Source organism: Tribolium madens, unplaced genomic scaffold (genome assembly GCF_015345945.1).
Source record: "Tribolium madens isolate multiple individuals breed KSU strain unplaced genomic scaffold, Tmad_KSU_1.1 Scaffold_20;HRSCAF=117;Tcas5.2_LG4, whole genome shotgun sequence".
Classification (NCBI taxonomy): Eukaryota; Metazoa; Arthropoda; class Insecta; order Coleoptera; family Tenebrionidae; genus Tribolium; species Tribolium madens.
Window position 1 is genome coordinate 3,617,679 of NW_025400985.1, and position 18,907 is coordinate 3,636,585.

At 30.3% G+C, this 18,907-nt stretch overlaps 1 protein-coding gene across 1 annotated transcript in view; it reads left to right on the forward strand.

The window, feature by feature from the left end:
• The first annotated feature begins 2,059 nt into the window (after positions 1 to 2,059).
• Positions 2,060 to 18,907, forward strand: part of LOC123005110 (carbonic anhydrase-related protein 10) — a 108,215-nt gene continuing 91,367 nt past the window's right edge. The window contains exons 1-2 of the mRNA XM_044398726.1: positions 2,060 to 2,157; positions 2,411 to 2,579. Coding sequence (XP_044254661.1) covers positions 2,525 to 2,579 — 55 coding nt within the window. The 5' untranslated portion in view covers positions 2,060 to 2,157; positions 2,411 to 2,524. The remainder of the gene's footprint in view (positions 2,158 to 2,410; positions 2,580 to 18,907) is intronic.

The following is an 18,907-nucleotide window of genomic DNA, read 5'->3' on the forward strand; positions in this document are numbered from 1 at the left end:
TTTTAAATCGATCCATGAAATTGTTTTTTCGGACTAACTGAAGTTTTACAAAAGAATTTAAAAAACATTGTCTTCACCTAAATGAAAAAAACAATTTTTGTTTTTAAAAAACAACTTTTTTTACAATCTTGCTTGTTAAATTTGAAAAAAACTTCAAAAAAGTTTTTTGATATTTTTGAGAATTTAAAAAAAAAACAATACTGACAAATTTTTGAGACCATTCAGTTTTTGCACATCCTAATTTTACTTATTTCAAATTAATTGCATTAATTAAAAGTTGATACCCCCAAGCTGTGTTCAGCACTGGATTTACGAACATTCATACAAATTTTCAAAAAAGTCAAATTTGTTTTAATTGTTTCCAAATTTTTTATTCAAGAACAGTAGTGTATTATTTTAAAACTCAACAACTTGAAGCGTTTTACACCTTTGAACATGTACTATTTTCTTTACACTTTTTATTGTGCCGGGTGGGACATCGGTTACGCGCACTTGATAAATCGCGACTTCTGATTAATTAAAACTGAAGATATTTCATATAACTAACTAATTATATTATTATATTATGAATTATGAATAATATTATATTATTCATAAATAAAAATGATTTTCAGAGTTAAGATGAAAAATTGTTTTTAATTCAAAATTTAATTGGTATTTTTTTCTAACTTCGTAAACAATTACAGGAAGTGAATCTGCGTAGGTCAGTATAAAAATTAGAATTAAATTTTTTGAGAGTAAATTACTTTTAAATTTTATTGACTTTGTAAATAAAATATTCCCAAATAAATATGAAATGTACCTTATCAATGCCCAGATAAGTGTGAAAAATTTCAACAATTTTATTTAATTAGAAGTAGGGATTTCTTTTCTGCTCGTAACCGATGCACATCCGGTATACATACATTATCCACTTTTGTGTTTTTTTACTGTTATTTATTGATTTTTTTCTTTTATACCTACTACACAAAATAATTATATTGTTTTTAAATGTTTGAATGAATACATACTTTAAATTAAGTACAAAAATAAAAAAAAATCTTATTTTAATTTTAATTTTAATTGTTCTCAAGTCTTGCAAGTTATACCAACATAATTATGTATAGAAGGTCTGAAAAGAAATTTTTTATGTTGGAAAGTCGTTTTTCTACAAATTTTGCTTGTTTTGTTAAAACACACGTTAATTTGTTTTCTATTTTTTTTTGTAATAAACGAACTTATTTCTACGTATTGAATAATGAATTTATCGACTAAGTATTTATGAATTAAAAGTAGTATTAAACTCCAATACTCAAGTCAGCGTGTGTTACGATAAGGTCATTTTGGCAAGTGTAGAGAGAAACGCTTATCTCAGACAATATCTTAACAACGAGGTCTGTTGTAGGTCGAAATTGTGTTACTATTGTTTGAGTACTAGTACACTTAAATGATGTAAGCAATTTTGCTAATTACGTGGCAGATGCTCAAAGTCTTGTCTGTTGAAAAATGTAATTTTTTTGTTAGTAGTGAGAAAAAAATCTTGAAGCATGTTTTATATTTGTATCTAAAAGAAAGCTCGTCTGATAGATTTCAAGTTGATTGCACAATAGCACGAAACAAATGAATGTGATAATTAATCTCCAGATGCGATTAAATCTGAGTTGAAAGCTCGTTCTTAACGCGTATTAAAACATTTCATTAATTTGAATCCTGTTTAGAATCTAATGAAATAAAACGTTGGTTTTTCGTGGTAAAATGGCCTGTTCGTTGGCGGGTCATAGAGGTAAGTTCCCGTGTGCGCGCCTCTGTGCAATTAACCAAATTTGAGTTGGCAAGAGCTCTGATATTATGCATTCAAGAGCTCTCCAGCATAAAATTACATATTCAAACATTCGGGAAGGGGCGACAAAAAAGGCCAAGAAAACTCAACGAACTTGTAACAATCACAAACTCGATCGTAATTTCCCACAGGTAGCAAGAATCAAATGTCGAACGAAACGCATCAACGTCAACCGCAGGCGTTCTATCCCCACCAGAAGCCTTCCTCTTGTGGTATACACTCGACGCTCGGCGTCGAGACGCCACATGGTGTTCGGATGCGGCAGAGTGCGGTGCGGTGCTTCGGTAAAAACGCGCTCATTCTTCACGTACAAGAGATAAATCGCGCTCCAAAAACAGGTTGGTCATTGTCCATAACTCTCACCTCTGCGATCTGGCTCATCGTCATTGCTAATAATTAACCCAGACTCGGCGAATTTCCATTAAAAATTTGTATGCAGAGCATTATCATAACATGCAAATGAAATTGGACCTCAAACCTACATAGTGATATGCAAATAGCGCCAACAATGAATTTGATTATAATCGCAGTTTCTGCTGAAAAAGTGTGCGCAAAAATGCACACCTCTAATAAATAATTCTTTCTTTTCAGACATGCTGAAGTGCTGGAGAAGTTGCAAAATACAAACCGTGTGATGAGTCAAAATAAAAATAAGAGAAGCTTATACACAAGAATGAAACTAGCGTGACACTCAAATTATTCAACATGTTGCTCTACATTGTTGCAGCAGCGATCCTGCAAATCCTGCTACAAACCACAGGTAAGACCTATTATTCTACTGCGGAAAAAGTACTCAAAATTGAGAGCGCTTTTCCGCAGTTATTATGCTAAAATTCTCGACGTGTTTGTGCAATTGAATTTTTTTTTTAGTTGCCAATACAATCAGTGCTCTCCTGATTGACGGTTTTCACTTTAAATTTTGACACAGCTAGTTTCTAAATGCATTTTCACTGAAATAAAACAACAATTGCTGTTGCGTACAATTTTTTCACAAATGGGTGCATATTTTATTGAAAATTTTGACATGATTGCGTCTTTAAAGTGTTAAAGTGTTCGTATTTATTTTTATAATATAAAATTAATCTTATTAATTAAAATGTGTTAATAAAAAATTAAGTAGTTTAAATTATTTTTAAATATTAATACAATCAGCACCAAGTTCTGAAATATTTACGTACTTGGATCGTTTCTGTTTCAAAGTTATTGAAGAAAAGACAAAATAAATTGTAATTTTTTTTTTTCAATTGATTTAATACAATTTTTTGCGAATAATAAATTTTGTGTGCTTAAAAGTACATAGTTCTAATTAAGGCAATGCAGTTTTAGTGTTGCGGTTCGATTATCCATAAAAGCAATATTGTGTATGTTTTTTATTAGTGTTAAAATATTCATAAAATTTAATTTTAATTTATGTGAAAAGTATTTTTTTATTAAAAAACATTTTTATTAAATATTTCCATTGCTTTCTTATAATACTTATGGTTATTTGTAATACGTAATTATTAATTATAAAGAACGTATATTAAGAGTCTTGTAAAAATTGCGTAAACTTATGTCTTACTTAGATTATTACTAGTAACAAAACCTTTACGATATATTACAGAAGAAAGGTAGAAAATTGTAATGATGTTTACAAACAAGTAGCCAATATTGACTGTTTGTTTTAGAAAAAATTAGTTTTAATCATTATTTCACACCAAATTGGTGTTTTAAAATTGACAAGGTAAATATGACAAGGAATCTTTTTATAATAAAACTTTTCATTCATCACTGACAGTTTTTTAATAAATAATTTTTAATTTATAAATGGTATTCGATAGATTAGTAACAGCGATCATCTAATTGTTTATAAATAATTGTTTAATATTTGACTCATAGAAATTGTTTTTTTTTAGTTTAGAGGAGAAAATTATAGTTATTTATTCGACGAGTTTGAGTGTAAATCGGACGTTTTATTTTACGAGAGGATTATTAAACCATGAATGTTAACGAGTGGTTTATCATCCCCGAGGTGGAATAAATGAACCGATTTACACGAAGACGAGTTGAATACAACATTTTATTCTTCGAATTAGACTCAACAAGGTATAAACTTGCTTTAAGTCTGTTAAAAATAAGCTGACGTTTCGTATTGAGAAATGCCAAACAATTGTCAAAATTTCCTTACGCGAGTTTCGAAGAATAAAATATGTTTTTTTTTATTATACATAGGTACATACGAGTATTATACCTATTGTACCTATTATTATATTTTAATAAACTAAACATTGCTACTTCTGAAAAAGTCACGTCGCAATTGTCTGAATACTCGCAGTTGCTCTATAATATATTGCTTCAATTATAGCTATTAAAACAACAAAAGTTTTAAACTATCAAACTTGTGTTGTCTTATTTCATTTCGGTGTCACAATGAACATTTTGTGTAAACAGTTGCTTAAAATACAATTTCGTGATACTATTTTTGGCGATATTTTATGCAATACTTCGGCAAGCGAAAAATTGTTGCAGTTCAATGTATTTCACCGAAACTAATGCAATTTAAGTAATTTTTTAAGCAATTTGGGTACCGGATAGGTCAAATGTCAAAAATTTTAACTGTCAAATATCATAGGAGTAATAAATTCAATTTATTCTTCGCTACTGTCAAAATTTACGGTTTTTCTCCCGTGTAAGGAAGTTTTGACAACTATTTGGCATTTCTCAATACGAAACGTCAAATTATTTTTAACAGATTTAAAGCAAGTTTAAGCTTTGTTGAGTCTAATTCGAAGAATAAAATGTTGTATTCAACTCGTCTTCGTGTAAATCGGACCCTTTATTCCACCTCGTGGATGATAAACCACTCGTTACACTCGTGGTTTAAAAATCCACTCTGTGAAATAATGCGTTCGATTTACACTCAAACTCGTAGAATAAATAACTATTAAAAATCGTTCAATAGAAAAATAGTATAAAAAACGCGTGTTACAACGTCTCATTGTATTTGTAACACAATGAGGGTGTTTGTAACACTTATTTTTTAATATACTATTCCAACAGTAATATTGATTAAGAAATTTTACTAAATTCAAAATTTGCTGTAATAGTAATTTATCAAATTAATGTCAAAATTCGCAAAATGCCAAGATATGAGTATTTGATACACTTATAAAATACGTTGTGATTGACGACGGACTTCGGACTTTATAGAAGAGCGTATATTAAGGGCAACATAAGAGGTAAGCTTAAATGCACCATATAAACAGTAGAAAATTCCTCTAAGTGGTGTAAAAAATAAATAAGTAAATATACTTTTGTGATTTTCATCACAAATTTAAAGGTTTTAGGTAGTTAAATAAATCAAACTTAAATAAAGGACTAGTTTATAAATAATTATTTGGAGTTGAATCACAGTACAAACTTGTTCCTAATCGCAATTTCATGAAAGTTTGACTTTGTTATAATTTTTGTGAGATTAACGGAACAACTGTGGAAATAATTTATTGTTTTAGCAATTTGCCGAAAGTTCAGCATCGAACAAGCGCAAAAATTGCAAAACTTATCAATTCGTATGTTGGCATAATAAGAAAGTTTGTGAGAATTTTGAAATAAACTTTTCTTTGTTTTAGTAAAAAACTTATCATAAAGTTTTCAGACAAAGACTTTTACCGGATCAAACTGTTGCCAATACACAAAAAATACAAAATTTTCCTGGCACGTAATTGCTTTTTTCGATGAAAAATTTGAAAATTATTTGAAGCGTAAACGAATTCTTTCTTCATATTCTTTTGTGGCGGAGATTAGGGAATGAATGTGCACATTAAATAGGGTATAGAGCATACGCCTTAAAGTATGCACACATGACTTATGATATGCCAAGAACGTTTTGCATTGCGGTGATTTATGTTGTTTGGAATTGGTTTTCGCGAATTCATTTCCTTGATTTGTTTTCCAAGCAGAAATAAGAGTTTGGTGGTGGTATTGATTGATTCATTTTATGCATTCAAGCTCTGATTACGGACTGTTTACTTTAATCAGCACCGGCTGGATTTTTGTTAACATAAAAATAAACAAAAATTCTTTTTTACAAGATAAACTTCCAATTAACTTCAGCAATTACGCGCCGCTGCACCAAAACAGTTCGAATCCAAAATCATTGGAGTCACATTTGCTGGATTTATGTCTTGCAGTTTAGCAACGCAAATGTAATTTACATGCTTTAGACGGTTTAATTAAAATTACATTTCTAAGATTTGCAAGATTGGATGTTTACAAATAAATGTATCAATAGCAAAAATGGTTGATGCGCCGGGATATTACACTAGTTTAATTGATTTACCCAAATTTTGTTTTCTTAAATAAAAAAAACTTACATGTATTAAACTAAAAAGCGCCGGAAATTCGGCTCCGGGCCCGGAGCGGATCGAGTAGTCAATTGTTGGTCATCGAAGGAGTCGATATCTTTGTGCAATTTGTTGCTAGCGGAAGATGAACGCAGATAAATGACTAACATTTGTAACGTAATGACGGGCGCGGGGTCCAACCGGTGATTTACACCCATCAGTTTTATATCCTGGTCAGTATACCAAGTTTTTTTGCGCAGGTAGTGTGTTAACTTTATTACCGGAGTAAATAACAACCCGATTCTTACCAACTCTTTTACACACTTTGTCCGTAAAAAAAAGGTTAAGGAAACAAACGAGTTTTTGCGGAAGATGTTAAAGAATTTGATTGAGATTAATAAAAAGTTCAATAAAAAATCATTTCTTTGAGTTAATTTGCGAAATTATTTATAATTTTAATTGGCGTAAAAACAACATAAATTCTGTTTTTTCTTTAAATGGAAATTACTAAGTCACAATTTTGTTAAAAAATTATGGTTATGTTTTCAAATTGAGATGTTGTCAAAATTTTGACTTTTATGAATCTTGTGTGCCGGTTTGCTTTTTGAAAGCGCTACAATAGAATACCTGAGGACAAAAATGAGGTTCTTGCTACAAAAGCTTTGAAAAAAAAGGATGTATATACAGAAAAAAGGTATTTAGTAAAAGATAAAAGTGAGTATTATGATGATTAGCAGTAAATTTTGTGTAATTGAATGAAATGAGCTCAAAGTTGATGCATTTTATAAATTCTTCTTCAGCTTTAGTTTCAAAATTGTTACTTTTTTAATTTGTTGAACAAGACACTAATTTAATTACGTTCTTTTCGAGGTTCTTTCTCATTCATGGGATGTTTAGTAAACCTGCATTACGAACTACGTCTACATTTTAACGGGCCCTTTTTCTAACTTCCTGCTTGGGAACTATTCGTTTCCAAATTTCTAGAAACTGTTAGCAGTACCAAATTTGTTCCTTTTTTGGTGTTTCGTCTCTAAATTTGCTTAGATGATTTTTTGTGTTGACGTTTAATGATATTGTTTTGCCAACTTTTTTTATTAAAATTACCATGAATGGATTTACTAGTGGTGCCAACGTTAAGACTGTTTGGCATTTCCATTTAAAAAAATACAGACTATGCGTGATTCAAAAAAACAATTAAACTATTGAACCATTCAATTATAGATATAGCTCTTCAAAAATGCAAGTTTAATATTAAATGTTTATTAATTAGAGAAGATAATTTAGAATCACCACATAAGCGATTGTATGCCTCGGTTAAATCACCGTGTATAAGTCTAGTTTTGTAATTTTTTATTCGTCTCAAACATTGTGAACGGATATTATCTCTGTATTCTAATATCCGTTCTGTTAACTTTTTTTTTATTTTTAGCATTCATAAAAACTGTTGAAATATTTTTAATAATGAATTGAGTTTAATTTATGAACAGGATAAGTTTTGAGTTAAGTAGTCTGAGCCAAATAATTAATTTTTTGTATTGGTACTGGAGCTGGAAAGAAATATTTAACAAAAGACAAAGAGGCCATAATTATGGGATTAGTTGGAGTCGTATCGAAAGTTGAGGTCGAGCAAAGGCTTGAGTTTGAATTAATCTTGGCAACAAAGTTCTGTAATACATCAAGTATTTCCTGTGGTAATCTGTAGAAAACTAAAAGAAAATTGAGCAAAAACTGTTAATGAATTTTGCGATGATATCTGGGGTTCTAAATGATTTAAACTCGTTTTATTGATTCAAAAGGACACAAAAGCGAAGATCTTTCTTTCAATATCTGAATAAAAATAATGGTTTGGTATAACAAAAGAAGCAATTTGTATAGATCTTGGTTGGTAATTTGAGTTTAGTCGTTCGAATTAATGACGGGCGAGGTAGTTGTTGGCGGTCGAAATCCGATGGTTCCCTTAGGTGTTATCGCTGAAGAAAAGAACGAAAGAAAATATAAAGGGTCCTGAATAGAGGTCAGCTTGAAGAGGCACAAAAAGAGGAATGCGAATCTGGCCATAAAAACCCGGTTCTTTCGAAGCAAAACTCGATACATCGACGCAACGACACGCCAAAGTTCTTAGTTTTTTAATTTCGGGACAAAGCGATATTTAAACACGCATAAAAAATTCAATTTGCTGCAAATACGCCGACTCGAACGTTTCTCCAGTGTTTGGATTGTCAGCAAGCATAAATAAGTTACAAATGCCAGGCGATGTTGTGATGTATGTGGAGTTTAATTGCAGAAATGTATCAATACATATTCCAATTAAACTGTGTGGTGACAGCCTTTCAAATATTTTCATTCAATCAGAATTCATAACTGTTATCAAACATTCCGTTGGAATATAACTGATAGTATATGGTTTCCAATTACATTTTTTAAAAAGCTGCTATCGAGATTCAAACTGTTTTTACGCTCACCGACACTTCATTTTACTTCAATAAATTCGATTCGCCGGGTTACCACTCAAACGAAACAGTGGGCGTCGAAAAATTGCGCTTAAATTGAGTTTGTCGTTTACAAGTGAATAAAAATGAGTACGAAAAAAGTAAAAAAATTAGTAGTTAAAGCATTTTTTTAGTACGTGTTATTAGTAGCAAAGTTCATTAAATTCAGATTCAAAGTTTCACTCTTTGAGTACTTAACTTACATTGCCTCTAATGTGAAAATCTTTTTTGGCGTAAGACTACTTTAAATTTACAGCCGTTACAACTTTGGCATTTTATCATTCATTAATAATTCCCCGACTTGAAATTCTGCTTCAAAACTGATTTTTTACATACTATATTAAATTTTTAGTTCAAAAAGAGGGATCATTGTTTCATTAGATTTTGGTAGACGCACGACAAATCGTGCTGAAAATTTAATGCAATAAACACAAGAAGGATCAAGGGTGATTCCTGTTGGATATTAATACGGCTTAGAATGACAAGACGACGTAAGTCAACACTTTTAATAAAAGTTTGAATTTATTTTATGGATAATCCGGTCGGATCTAGTGAGTTTTATTTCTGGAATTCTTTTGATATCCTGAACAGTTTAGTTTGACAGTGCGATGCTTTTCCCTAAGCGGTGCACGTCACTCTAACCATAGCTCTGTGCGTTTTCACTGTCAAACAATCGTCGAATTTATTTTGTTCAAGACATTTCCTATGAGCCAAATATTTCAGAAAATTGTAACGTAAGAGTATCGGATCCGCACGACTTGCGATGTGCAAGGGTTTTCCACTTACTGAACAAATGCTTAAAAGACAAAACACCTGAGTACGAATATTTGCTGTTGTGGTCATAGTTTTACTTCATATTTAAAACTAATATAGAAATAAGAACACCCAATATTTATGAATGTGTCGCAATAATTTGTAGGCAAAATGTTTGTTTTGTTTGAAATAAAAAAACAATTATATTTTATGATAATAAGCTGTTTTAGCTCAGTGCTTACTAAGTGCTTTTTTTGTTCAGAACAATATACTTTCAATAAAAAGGTAGATTTTTTTTTATCAATTAGCGATGACCACAAACACAATTTAACCCGACACATCAAACTTTTATTTTTTGTTTTATTTTAAATTAGTTAGTTTGATATTGGGTCTGAAGAAGTCAGTTTATTATTTAGAGACAGGACAGGAAAGCCATACAAGAGTAAGAAAAAATTAAGGGAAGAAAAGTGTTTTTTTTGGTGAATTTTGAAACACTAGAGTAAAAAAAACATTTTTAAGCTCTAAGTTTCTAGTTTTGAGATTTTTTAACACATTTTTTGTACTACGGTTATCACACAATCCTGAGATATAGCGCGAGAAAAAAATTGTAAATTTTTTTGTTTTTATTTTCGGTCCACGGACTTGGGAATTTTTTTTTTTTAGTTAAGTCAGTGCATAGGCTAGATAGCCCCTTCAATCAACTTTAATATTCTTTTTACGTAAATTTGTCATTAAATGAAAAAGGATTCATTTGTCTTTGATCATTGAAATCTCAGAAACTAATAACCGCACAGAGAATGAAAGTATAATGGCAAAAACTAAAATAAATGTCTTAAACATTTTTTTACTCTCAACAAAAAAAGTAACTTTTTGCGATGTTTTAGTAAATCTACCGCGTATACGCAAATATTGATGGAGAGACTAATGTTTTTAGGTGTTAGTACACCCCCCATTGCTCAAATCGACCTATGAAACCGTTTTCTCGTACTAAATGATCAAAGTTTTACAAAAGAATTAAAAGAACAATTCGACTCTCTCTACGAAAACTATAGTAACTCATAAAAATTGGTTTTTGAGTTACGGTGGCTCATGTAGAGGCCAAAATACATTAATAATGAGAAAAATTTTCTTTGAATATAGACTCTCATCAATTTTCAATAATATTAAACAGTTCCTTGATTTTTTATTAATAATCAAGAACTCAATGCAATTTTTCTCGAAACTGTAATTTTTGTTGGGAGAGTCGAATTGTATTTACATATTGTTTTTAAACATTGTCTGATGTTTAATTTTTATCAAAATGAGAAAACCAATCAACTTTTTTACAATTTTGCATTAGTTACTAGTTAAATTTGAAAAAAATAATAGATTATAATATAATAATAAATAATAGTTATTCAACGATTTTAAGTGTAAATCGGACGCTTTTTTCCACGAGTGGATTTTAAACCAAGAATGTTAACGAGCTTAAAATTGCTTTAAATCTGTTAAAAATAATCTGACGTTTTTTATTGATAAATGCCAAACAGTTGGCAAAATTTCCTTATACAGGAAAAAAACCGTAAATTTTGACAGTGTTGAAGAATAAAGTAATTTTTTTTTCAAAAAATCGTAAAAGGATTTAGACTCCAATTACATTCTCTGTGATCAAAGACGAAAGAATTCTTTTTCATTTAACGTTGGCGCAAAGAAAATATAAAAAAGCATATTAAAGCTGTATGAACAGGCTATCCGGCATATGCATTTATTTAACTAAAAAAATATACCCAAGTCCGTGGACTAAAAACAAAAACAATAAAGTTTACAATTATGTTTTCTCGCGCTGTTTTTTAGGATTGTGTAATAATCGTAGCACCAAAAAAATTTTTGACAAAAGGTCCCAAAACCTAAAACTTAAAGCTGCAAAAAGTTTTTTTTTAATCTAGATACAACCATTTTTCCACAAGACACAGCGTTTCAAAAATCACTACAAAATTTAGGAAATATTTTTGTTCCCTTATTTTTTTTAGAGTATAAGACACCGTTCAAAAACAACAAATCTCAAGTTAGAATTTTGACTTTGAAGGAACGTTTTCTTATTACAATGACGAATGCAAATACCTGATTTACAGAACATGGAAGGTCTAATGAAATGCGAACATTTTTTTGCAGCAAAAAAGTTTTAAGCTGTTTTTATACCGTCTTCATCTTATATTATCTTTCACTCTTATACCTTGTAATCGAAAAAAATGGTGCAAAAAACGTCTACACTAGTAATAGAATATAGTAATTGTTACTGCCAAATCCAAATTCTGTCTGGGTATGCATAATGGCCAAATTTGGTTGAACCTTTCTAATTCTAATAATAATAATAAAAAAAAAGATCATAATGGGTTTCTAAGTCAAGTCTATAATGTAATTCGAGAAACCTTTGTGATTTTGGGAGATTGTGAACAAACATTGTTCCAAGAAAAAATAATGACCGAGAATTTATTTTACTCTGACAAACACGATTTTATTATTCCATTAAGAAAAAAATTGTTTCACAAAATTTTGCGCCTCAAGCCTGGCCTTCTTCTTAGGCTTCGGCTATAATATGCCACTGGTGAAAACAGTTATATTCAATCTTGTGTGGACAGGCATGTGCTTCGCACTGTGGGTGTTATGTTTTAGGGGTTATTGTTTATGAGGGAAAATCGCATTAGAGGCGACATGATGGTCCAACGTGGTAAAATAGATGTTTTACCATACATTTCAAGACCCTTCGTAGTCAATTGTTGTAGCCAGAGTTACATACATAAAATTACGATCATAAAACAAATTACTAATTCTTGTTTTTTTTAACCACAACCGACGATTTAATAAACGGTTGAAAATGTAATAAAAATGTCTCCCTACCTAGTTGTCTCTATTCTTGACTAATAAACATGAGCATGAAAATAAAATTAATATTCTGTAGAGATCTTGGCGGAAAGCGTGGTGATACAAAGAGAAATAAAATTACATGTTATGAATAGTAGGTCGGTAGTTATAAAGTGCATTAGAGTAAGAACTTGAGAGGTAATACTATACGCATAAGAGGATCAAGACTTTCAGGTGCTGAAGATTATTTACCTCGCAGCGTGAAATTATAAGATCTTAGTTAATTTTAAATTTAGCTTTAAAGGATGTTGAGCAGCTCTTTCTCTATAGTTCGTTTTATTAATTATGAAGCGAAGAATATGTATGTATAAATTACGTTAAAGGATTACATAGCTCGTTGTACAGAAAGCTTTGATAATTTATTAATCATAGGACAAAGACTGTAAATCCTTAAAAATCATTCAATGATGGGAGGTTTGAGTCGAATTTTTATTTTTAAAGTTGGAAAACAATGTAAAAAGCAAAGTCACCGCACCTGATCCATAATGCACAGGTTTTAAAGAGTTTATAGTGGTACGCGTATATTGTTTAGCATTTATGAGTGCCCTGTTTAGTACCTTCCTGAGGGAAATGGAGCTAAACGATAAAACGCCCGAGGCCACCCGCGCCAAACTCAATTTGCATCGACGACTTCTGCAACAAGAAACGGTGCAGAAATGTTACATTTACATTACTTTTCAGCATCTTTGTTTTGGATTTAAATTAAAATTCCATATTATATAAAGTCTGTTCACAAAAATTCTTCGCATTGTTGTGAGCTTTTAATATTTTGCAACAACGTCTCCGAAATCCCATGTGATTCAACCAAAGTGCTGACCTGAAAACACTAAACTTTCAGCCGGTTCTATACAGACGCCGGCATTATTTTAGACGTAAACTGATTCTAGATTTGTATTCTACGATTTGTGCTGTTTGCAGGGGATTGTACACAAACAAGGCAGATCCGGTAATTGCTACTGCAACAAATTTAATCATTTCAGTTGAATCTTGCCTGAGGAAGGCAAAAACTTGATCGCTTTTATTTATAGGGTTTTATTGCTCTCAAAATGGCTTCAACTTTTGAACATAAATTAATTACTTTAAGATCTTTTTACATTTGGCATAATTATGTTTTTGTAACATTAACAAAATGCTATAATGGATTATGGAAAAAAAGAAAGTTGACAATTTCTAAACAGTTTTATAATTAGTAAATAATTAACTATAAAAAAGTTTATTATTTGATGTATTGTTTTTTGATTGAATAGTATTTTAGGACATGCTGAAGGGACATGCAATGTCAATATTACAATGTTATCAGTATTTGAAATATAACATGTCTTATTATTTTATCATTCAAAGCAATTCAAATAAGTAATTTTTTAACGCGATATTGCCATTATTGTATATTTATAAAATGAGTCAGTATTGGTAACATTATACAGGTGTCGAATCAAGTTGAAAAAGTCCATTAGTGACTTTTACATGATAAAATTAAAAAAATATACAAGGTAATTCACGAGGAATAATGAGCCTGACCAAATTCTCGATGCAACCACCATTACTCTTCGCAAGTTATTTTGCGACAACTGTAATGTTGGTTGCATCGAACATTTGGTAAGGCTCATTATTCCTCGTGAATCATCCTGTATATAGGACATTGATAGATACTAATTTAGTCCATCGCCTAAAATTATTTTCAACTATACATCGTGTCTTAAAAATAAGTTACAATACAAACTTGTGTTTTTTAAATGGAACACCATATGTTTCTTGTTTCGTTTTTGGATGTAGATTTTTATGACAATGTTTTTAAGCTAATTTTTTATTGGTCGATTTTGCTTAGTTTTAAAAATAAGACTTTTTTTTGACGAAAACATGCACTTTTTAAAAATTTATTACACAAAAACTAAGATATCTAGAAATATTTTTTTTACTACCGCAAAAAGAAAGTACAAGCTATAAGGTTGTAACATTGTTTTAATGTGTTGCATTTGCAAAAATAAAAAAATTAAGGCGTTTGTTGAAAGTTCAATAACTTAAAAAATTCAAACAGAACACCCTATTTATTGTTTTTGCATTTAAAAGATTATTAAATTGTTTTTCTAAAATTATTTATTTTGAGGTGTTTATAATCAATAACTAAAAAGTTATTTAACGTTAAACATTAGAAAAAATAATTACTATAGTTTCAGTAGACAAAAATTTGCACAAGAGATGGAAAAAATATCATTTAATAATCACATTTGTGCTAAATTGAATCCATAATTCTTTATTTTTACAATAGAATCATTTGAATTTCAGTATTTATTACGATTTTTACAATCTCTGGATAAATCAACAGATACGTTGGTGGAATTGCTATGGTTGCCATAGTATCAACAATGCTCAGATATTGATAGGCATTGTTGCTAAAATTAATATTTAATGTTAAATATCTTTTCATTTATGAATTCTAAACATTAAAAGTTTATTTTTCTAGAAAAACAATTTATCAATCTATTAGATGCAAGAATAAAAAATAGGGAATTCCATCTAACTTTTAACAATCTTCTTAATTTATTATTCTTTACAAATGCAAAACAGTCAAAAATTGCTACAACTTTAAGTTTTGTACTTTCTTCTTTGCAGAAGTAAAAAAAAATTGCTGTAGCTGTCTTAGTTTTTGTGTCATAAATTTTTAAAAAGTGTATATTTTCGTCAAAAAAACCGTCTTATTTCTGAAACTAAGCGAAATCGACTAATAAAAGTTCTAAAGGCTACATCCAAAAATGCAAAGAAACCTACGGTGTTTTATTTAAAAAAAAGTTTGTATCGTAACTTATTTTTGGAACATTCTGTATGGTTGAAAATAATTTGAGGTGATGCACTAGATTAGTATCTATCAATGTCCTATACAATTATTTTTTAAATTATACCATTTAAAGCTCACTAATGGACTTTTTTAACTCTCTGAGACACCCTATCTAAGTGGTATCAATAAATATTAAACAGATTTATTAGAGTAAATAGTAATGAATGTAATAATAATGAATCTTAGACACTGTACTAAAAAATGAAGAAGACAAAGCAATTTCATGGTGGAGTTTTTCGAATTTCGCTTTAGGCAGTATATTACGATACCAATCGAGTAATAGTTAGGTATAATAACCCTTCAAAAGCAACGACAGTCGTTATCATTTATAGCTTTGGAACTATCAGATTAAGAGTGGCAGTAAAGCCACCCCTCTATGAAAATCGATGTAAAGTGCATGAAAATTGTAATTGACAAGATAACAAGTATAAGGTGTCAAAATTATCCAACCTTCGTTATCAAATCAAACGAAAATTACAAAGGAACTTAATAAACGATTTAATGAAAATTGACTTGGCGGCGGATGTTAACCATAAAACGAAAGCTTTTACCTCAAGATATAAATACGCCTCGACTTTTTACACCAAAACAAAGATATGTGTTACCGAAATGCCGGAAAAGAAAGCAAAAATAGAAAACCAATTCTGCCGAGTAAGCTGGGTGTGTCTTTGTGGCACTTTAGCAGAACGTTGCAGCTACATACGAAGCACAGAATACTGCCTGTCATAGAGGAACTAGCATCTAACATTGCCCAATTATTTTATTATACACGGAAATTTACTATGTTAGTTTTCAACTAGTGCAAGTGAGTTTGTTTTTTAATGTTTTATGCGACGTCCTAGATAGATTGGCTGCACAAAGGGACGATCACAATGAGTAAAATTACTCTCAACGGAGGTCGAATACCAGCAGTGTTTTTATCCAAGCTTGAAAAACACCGCTCGGACCACTACAAAGGATTAATTGTATTTACTTTTCTTTAGGGATGCAACCGGAGCGTCGGACAGCTTTTTCAAGTGTCTTTCCTTAGAAAATCGCAATAACTCATTAAATCCGTAATGAATTTTTCAAGTTTTAATTAAGTTTATTGTTTCGTTTTCAATAGTTGCCTGGCACGGCACCATTGTGTTACCGACCTAAATTACACAAAACTTTCAACAATTACCCTAAGTAGTTCCACGCTCGACTAAAATCAAAACAAACCTCTCATAAATAAACTACAATTACAACTTAAAACATGATAACTTATATCAACCTTCATAACTGAAGCTCAATAAACTGCTAATTTTCGAAGCACGGGCCATGCGAGTTAAGTAACTTTAATTAAGTTTGCAAAGTATAGAGTTGCTTCCGTAGTTCTTGCCAACACATGTTTCTCGAATGCATACAGTAAAATACCACGTGATCGGCTTACGAAATAATTACCTCAATCATCATGTACATGTAAAACCAAATTAATTGCTTTTTCAAATTAATTTTATGTCGAAACGGGTTTGTTAGCGTACACAAAGCACAATGTATTTTAACTCCCCAATTATCATATTTTTACATTCGCATTAAATATGCAACGCCCAAATAGCAATAATATATTTTAATAACAGAAGAGAGGTAACCCAACGATCTAATTTTCTGATGTGAGCAATATGTAATTCAAGAGCTTAATTGTTACTACTTTTAGTCGTAAATTAAAAGCTAATACTTTCTTATCAATCATAAAACATCGAAATAATTAGAAAATTTACTGTTTTTGAGTACCTGTTAATTTAATGTTTTAACAATGCAAGGAATGTCTAAAGTTTTGATTAAGTTCAGTATGAAGTTTCTTCCTCTAGTTTAGGATTGCACTTGCTGTTACAACTTCCCACAAACAATAACTGACAGTGTAATAAGTCAATAATCAATCATTTCTCATAATATTCTACCACATTTCTACATTTCAAAGCGGAACTTTTCTCTTATTATTCACGTTCTATACAAACAAAATAATTACAATATACACTGCTTGTACTAAAGTGTTTGCACTGTTAATAATTAAAAACTGCAGTTAAATTAATAACCTGTCGAATTTTATTTAATACAATTCAAAAGTAGAATAATGTGTTTTGGAATAAGTTTTGCTAAAAATTATTGCTTAGTTATTTGTTTATTTGTTTTCCAAAAAGGCATTATTGAATGTTTATGACAGACTAGCTTGCACCGTAGAGTTTTGATATGACTTTTGTCAATAATTTTAAAGTGCACACTAATTTTTGTCATTTTGACAAAATTGGAACCGTAATTTTATGATTATTTGAGAAAACTATGCATTTTTGGTGCACACGAATTTTACTTTTTCGATTCCCTTTGTCCTTCTACACCTACACTTAAAAATCGCAAAATGTCAAAAACACAATTGTCAAATTTTTGAGAGATTCACAAAGTGTGAAAAAGGTTGTTCCCAAACAGATTAGAAAACTATCAAAAGAAATGTCGTATTTGATGGTCTTGCCAGTGTAGTGTCATAATCGGTGTTAAAAACGAAATGGAAAAACATGAAAAAACTCGATAGAAGTTCGGAAGATGCCTGAGAATGATGAAATTGTGAATTGTGGCAACAAAAACGCCAAAAAACTGACATTTATTAACAGGCCAAATTACATTATAAAAATATCACTTTTTTTGCACACAAGTGTACGAGTACCTTCAAATTTTGCTAAACCATTCCCTAACACATTCTACAAATTTACAAATCTGAAAGCTTCATGAAAAACTAGTGCAGCAAAATTTTGTTGGAGTAAATTGGGTTACATGAAAATGTCAAATATAAATGTCTTTCTTGATGACAATTTGAATGTCTAAATTTTTAAAAGACTAAATCCTCAAGTATGTTTTAAAACAGACGCTAAATCGCAAATAATATGTAGACCAACCCATACTTAGGTGATCTACTTGATATGTTGGAATTACTAACCAGTTAACATAATAAAGTACATAGAAATGTTACACTATAAAATTTTTGAGAAGTTGACATAACTAAAACGTTTAGCTGTCCTAGTTTTATATGAATTCGATAGTACATACATATGCATGCAACGTTTTATGTTTTATCTTACGAGTAAAATACAAATTTCTAATATAAAAATATTTATAAAAATAAACAAGACAAATTAATATTAAGTGACGTAGCTTATGAATACGGTACCTTGGGAAACAAATAATAGCAATCTCTGATGCCCTAGGGCATTATTCCGTTCAAATGGAAATCATTATTGATTAATAAGAATGAACAGGTGAAACATAAAAGTTCTTTGTTTGGATTCTTTTCTTTTCTTCGTGTAAATTGTACGCTTGCCAATTTCAACAGTTAAGATCTGACTTCAGATTGTTGAAACATAATAATTAATTAAATCTCTTGATATAATTAAATATGTCTGATATAAGGAGTCAATTACTAAACTGTCTAGCACAGAAGAGCTTCCTTAGTTGAAAGCTCACTGGCTTTCAATTTTCAAAGGTTTGCTTATTTACCTACTGAATATTGTTTTTGTTTTGTTGTACTTCATTAATAAAATATGATTAAGTTCAATGCATACAGTTTTCGTTCAATTATTAATTACTAGTACTAAGCTGAAAAATCATTCAGAATTACTTAGAATATCTAAAGAGTGGGATTATAATATGACGAAGGTTTTGCAGAACGGTTTTAGCATTCATTCATTGAAATGGCTTTCAATTAGACAGCTTTCTGGCAGGAATAAGCGGCTTATTATGTCAAATTTCTACTTTATTCCAAAGTCGATGCTTTATGTTG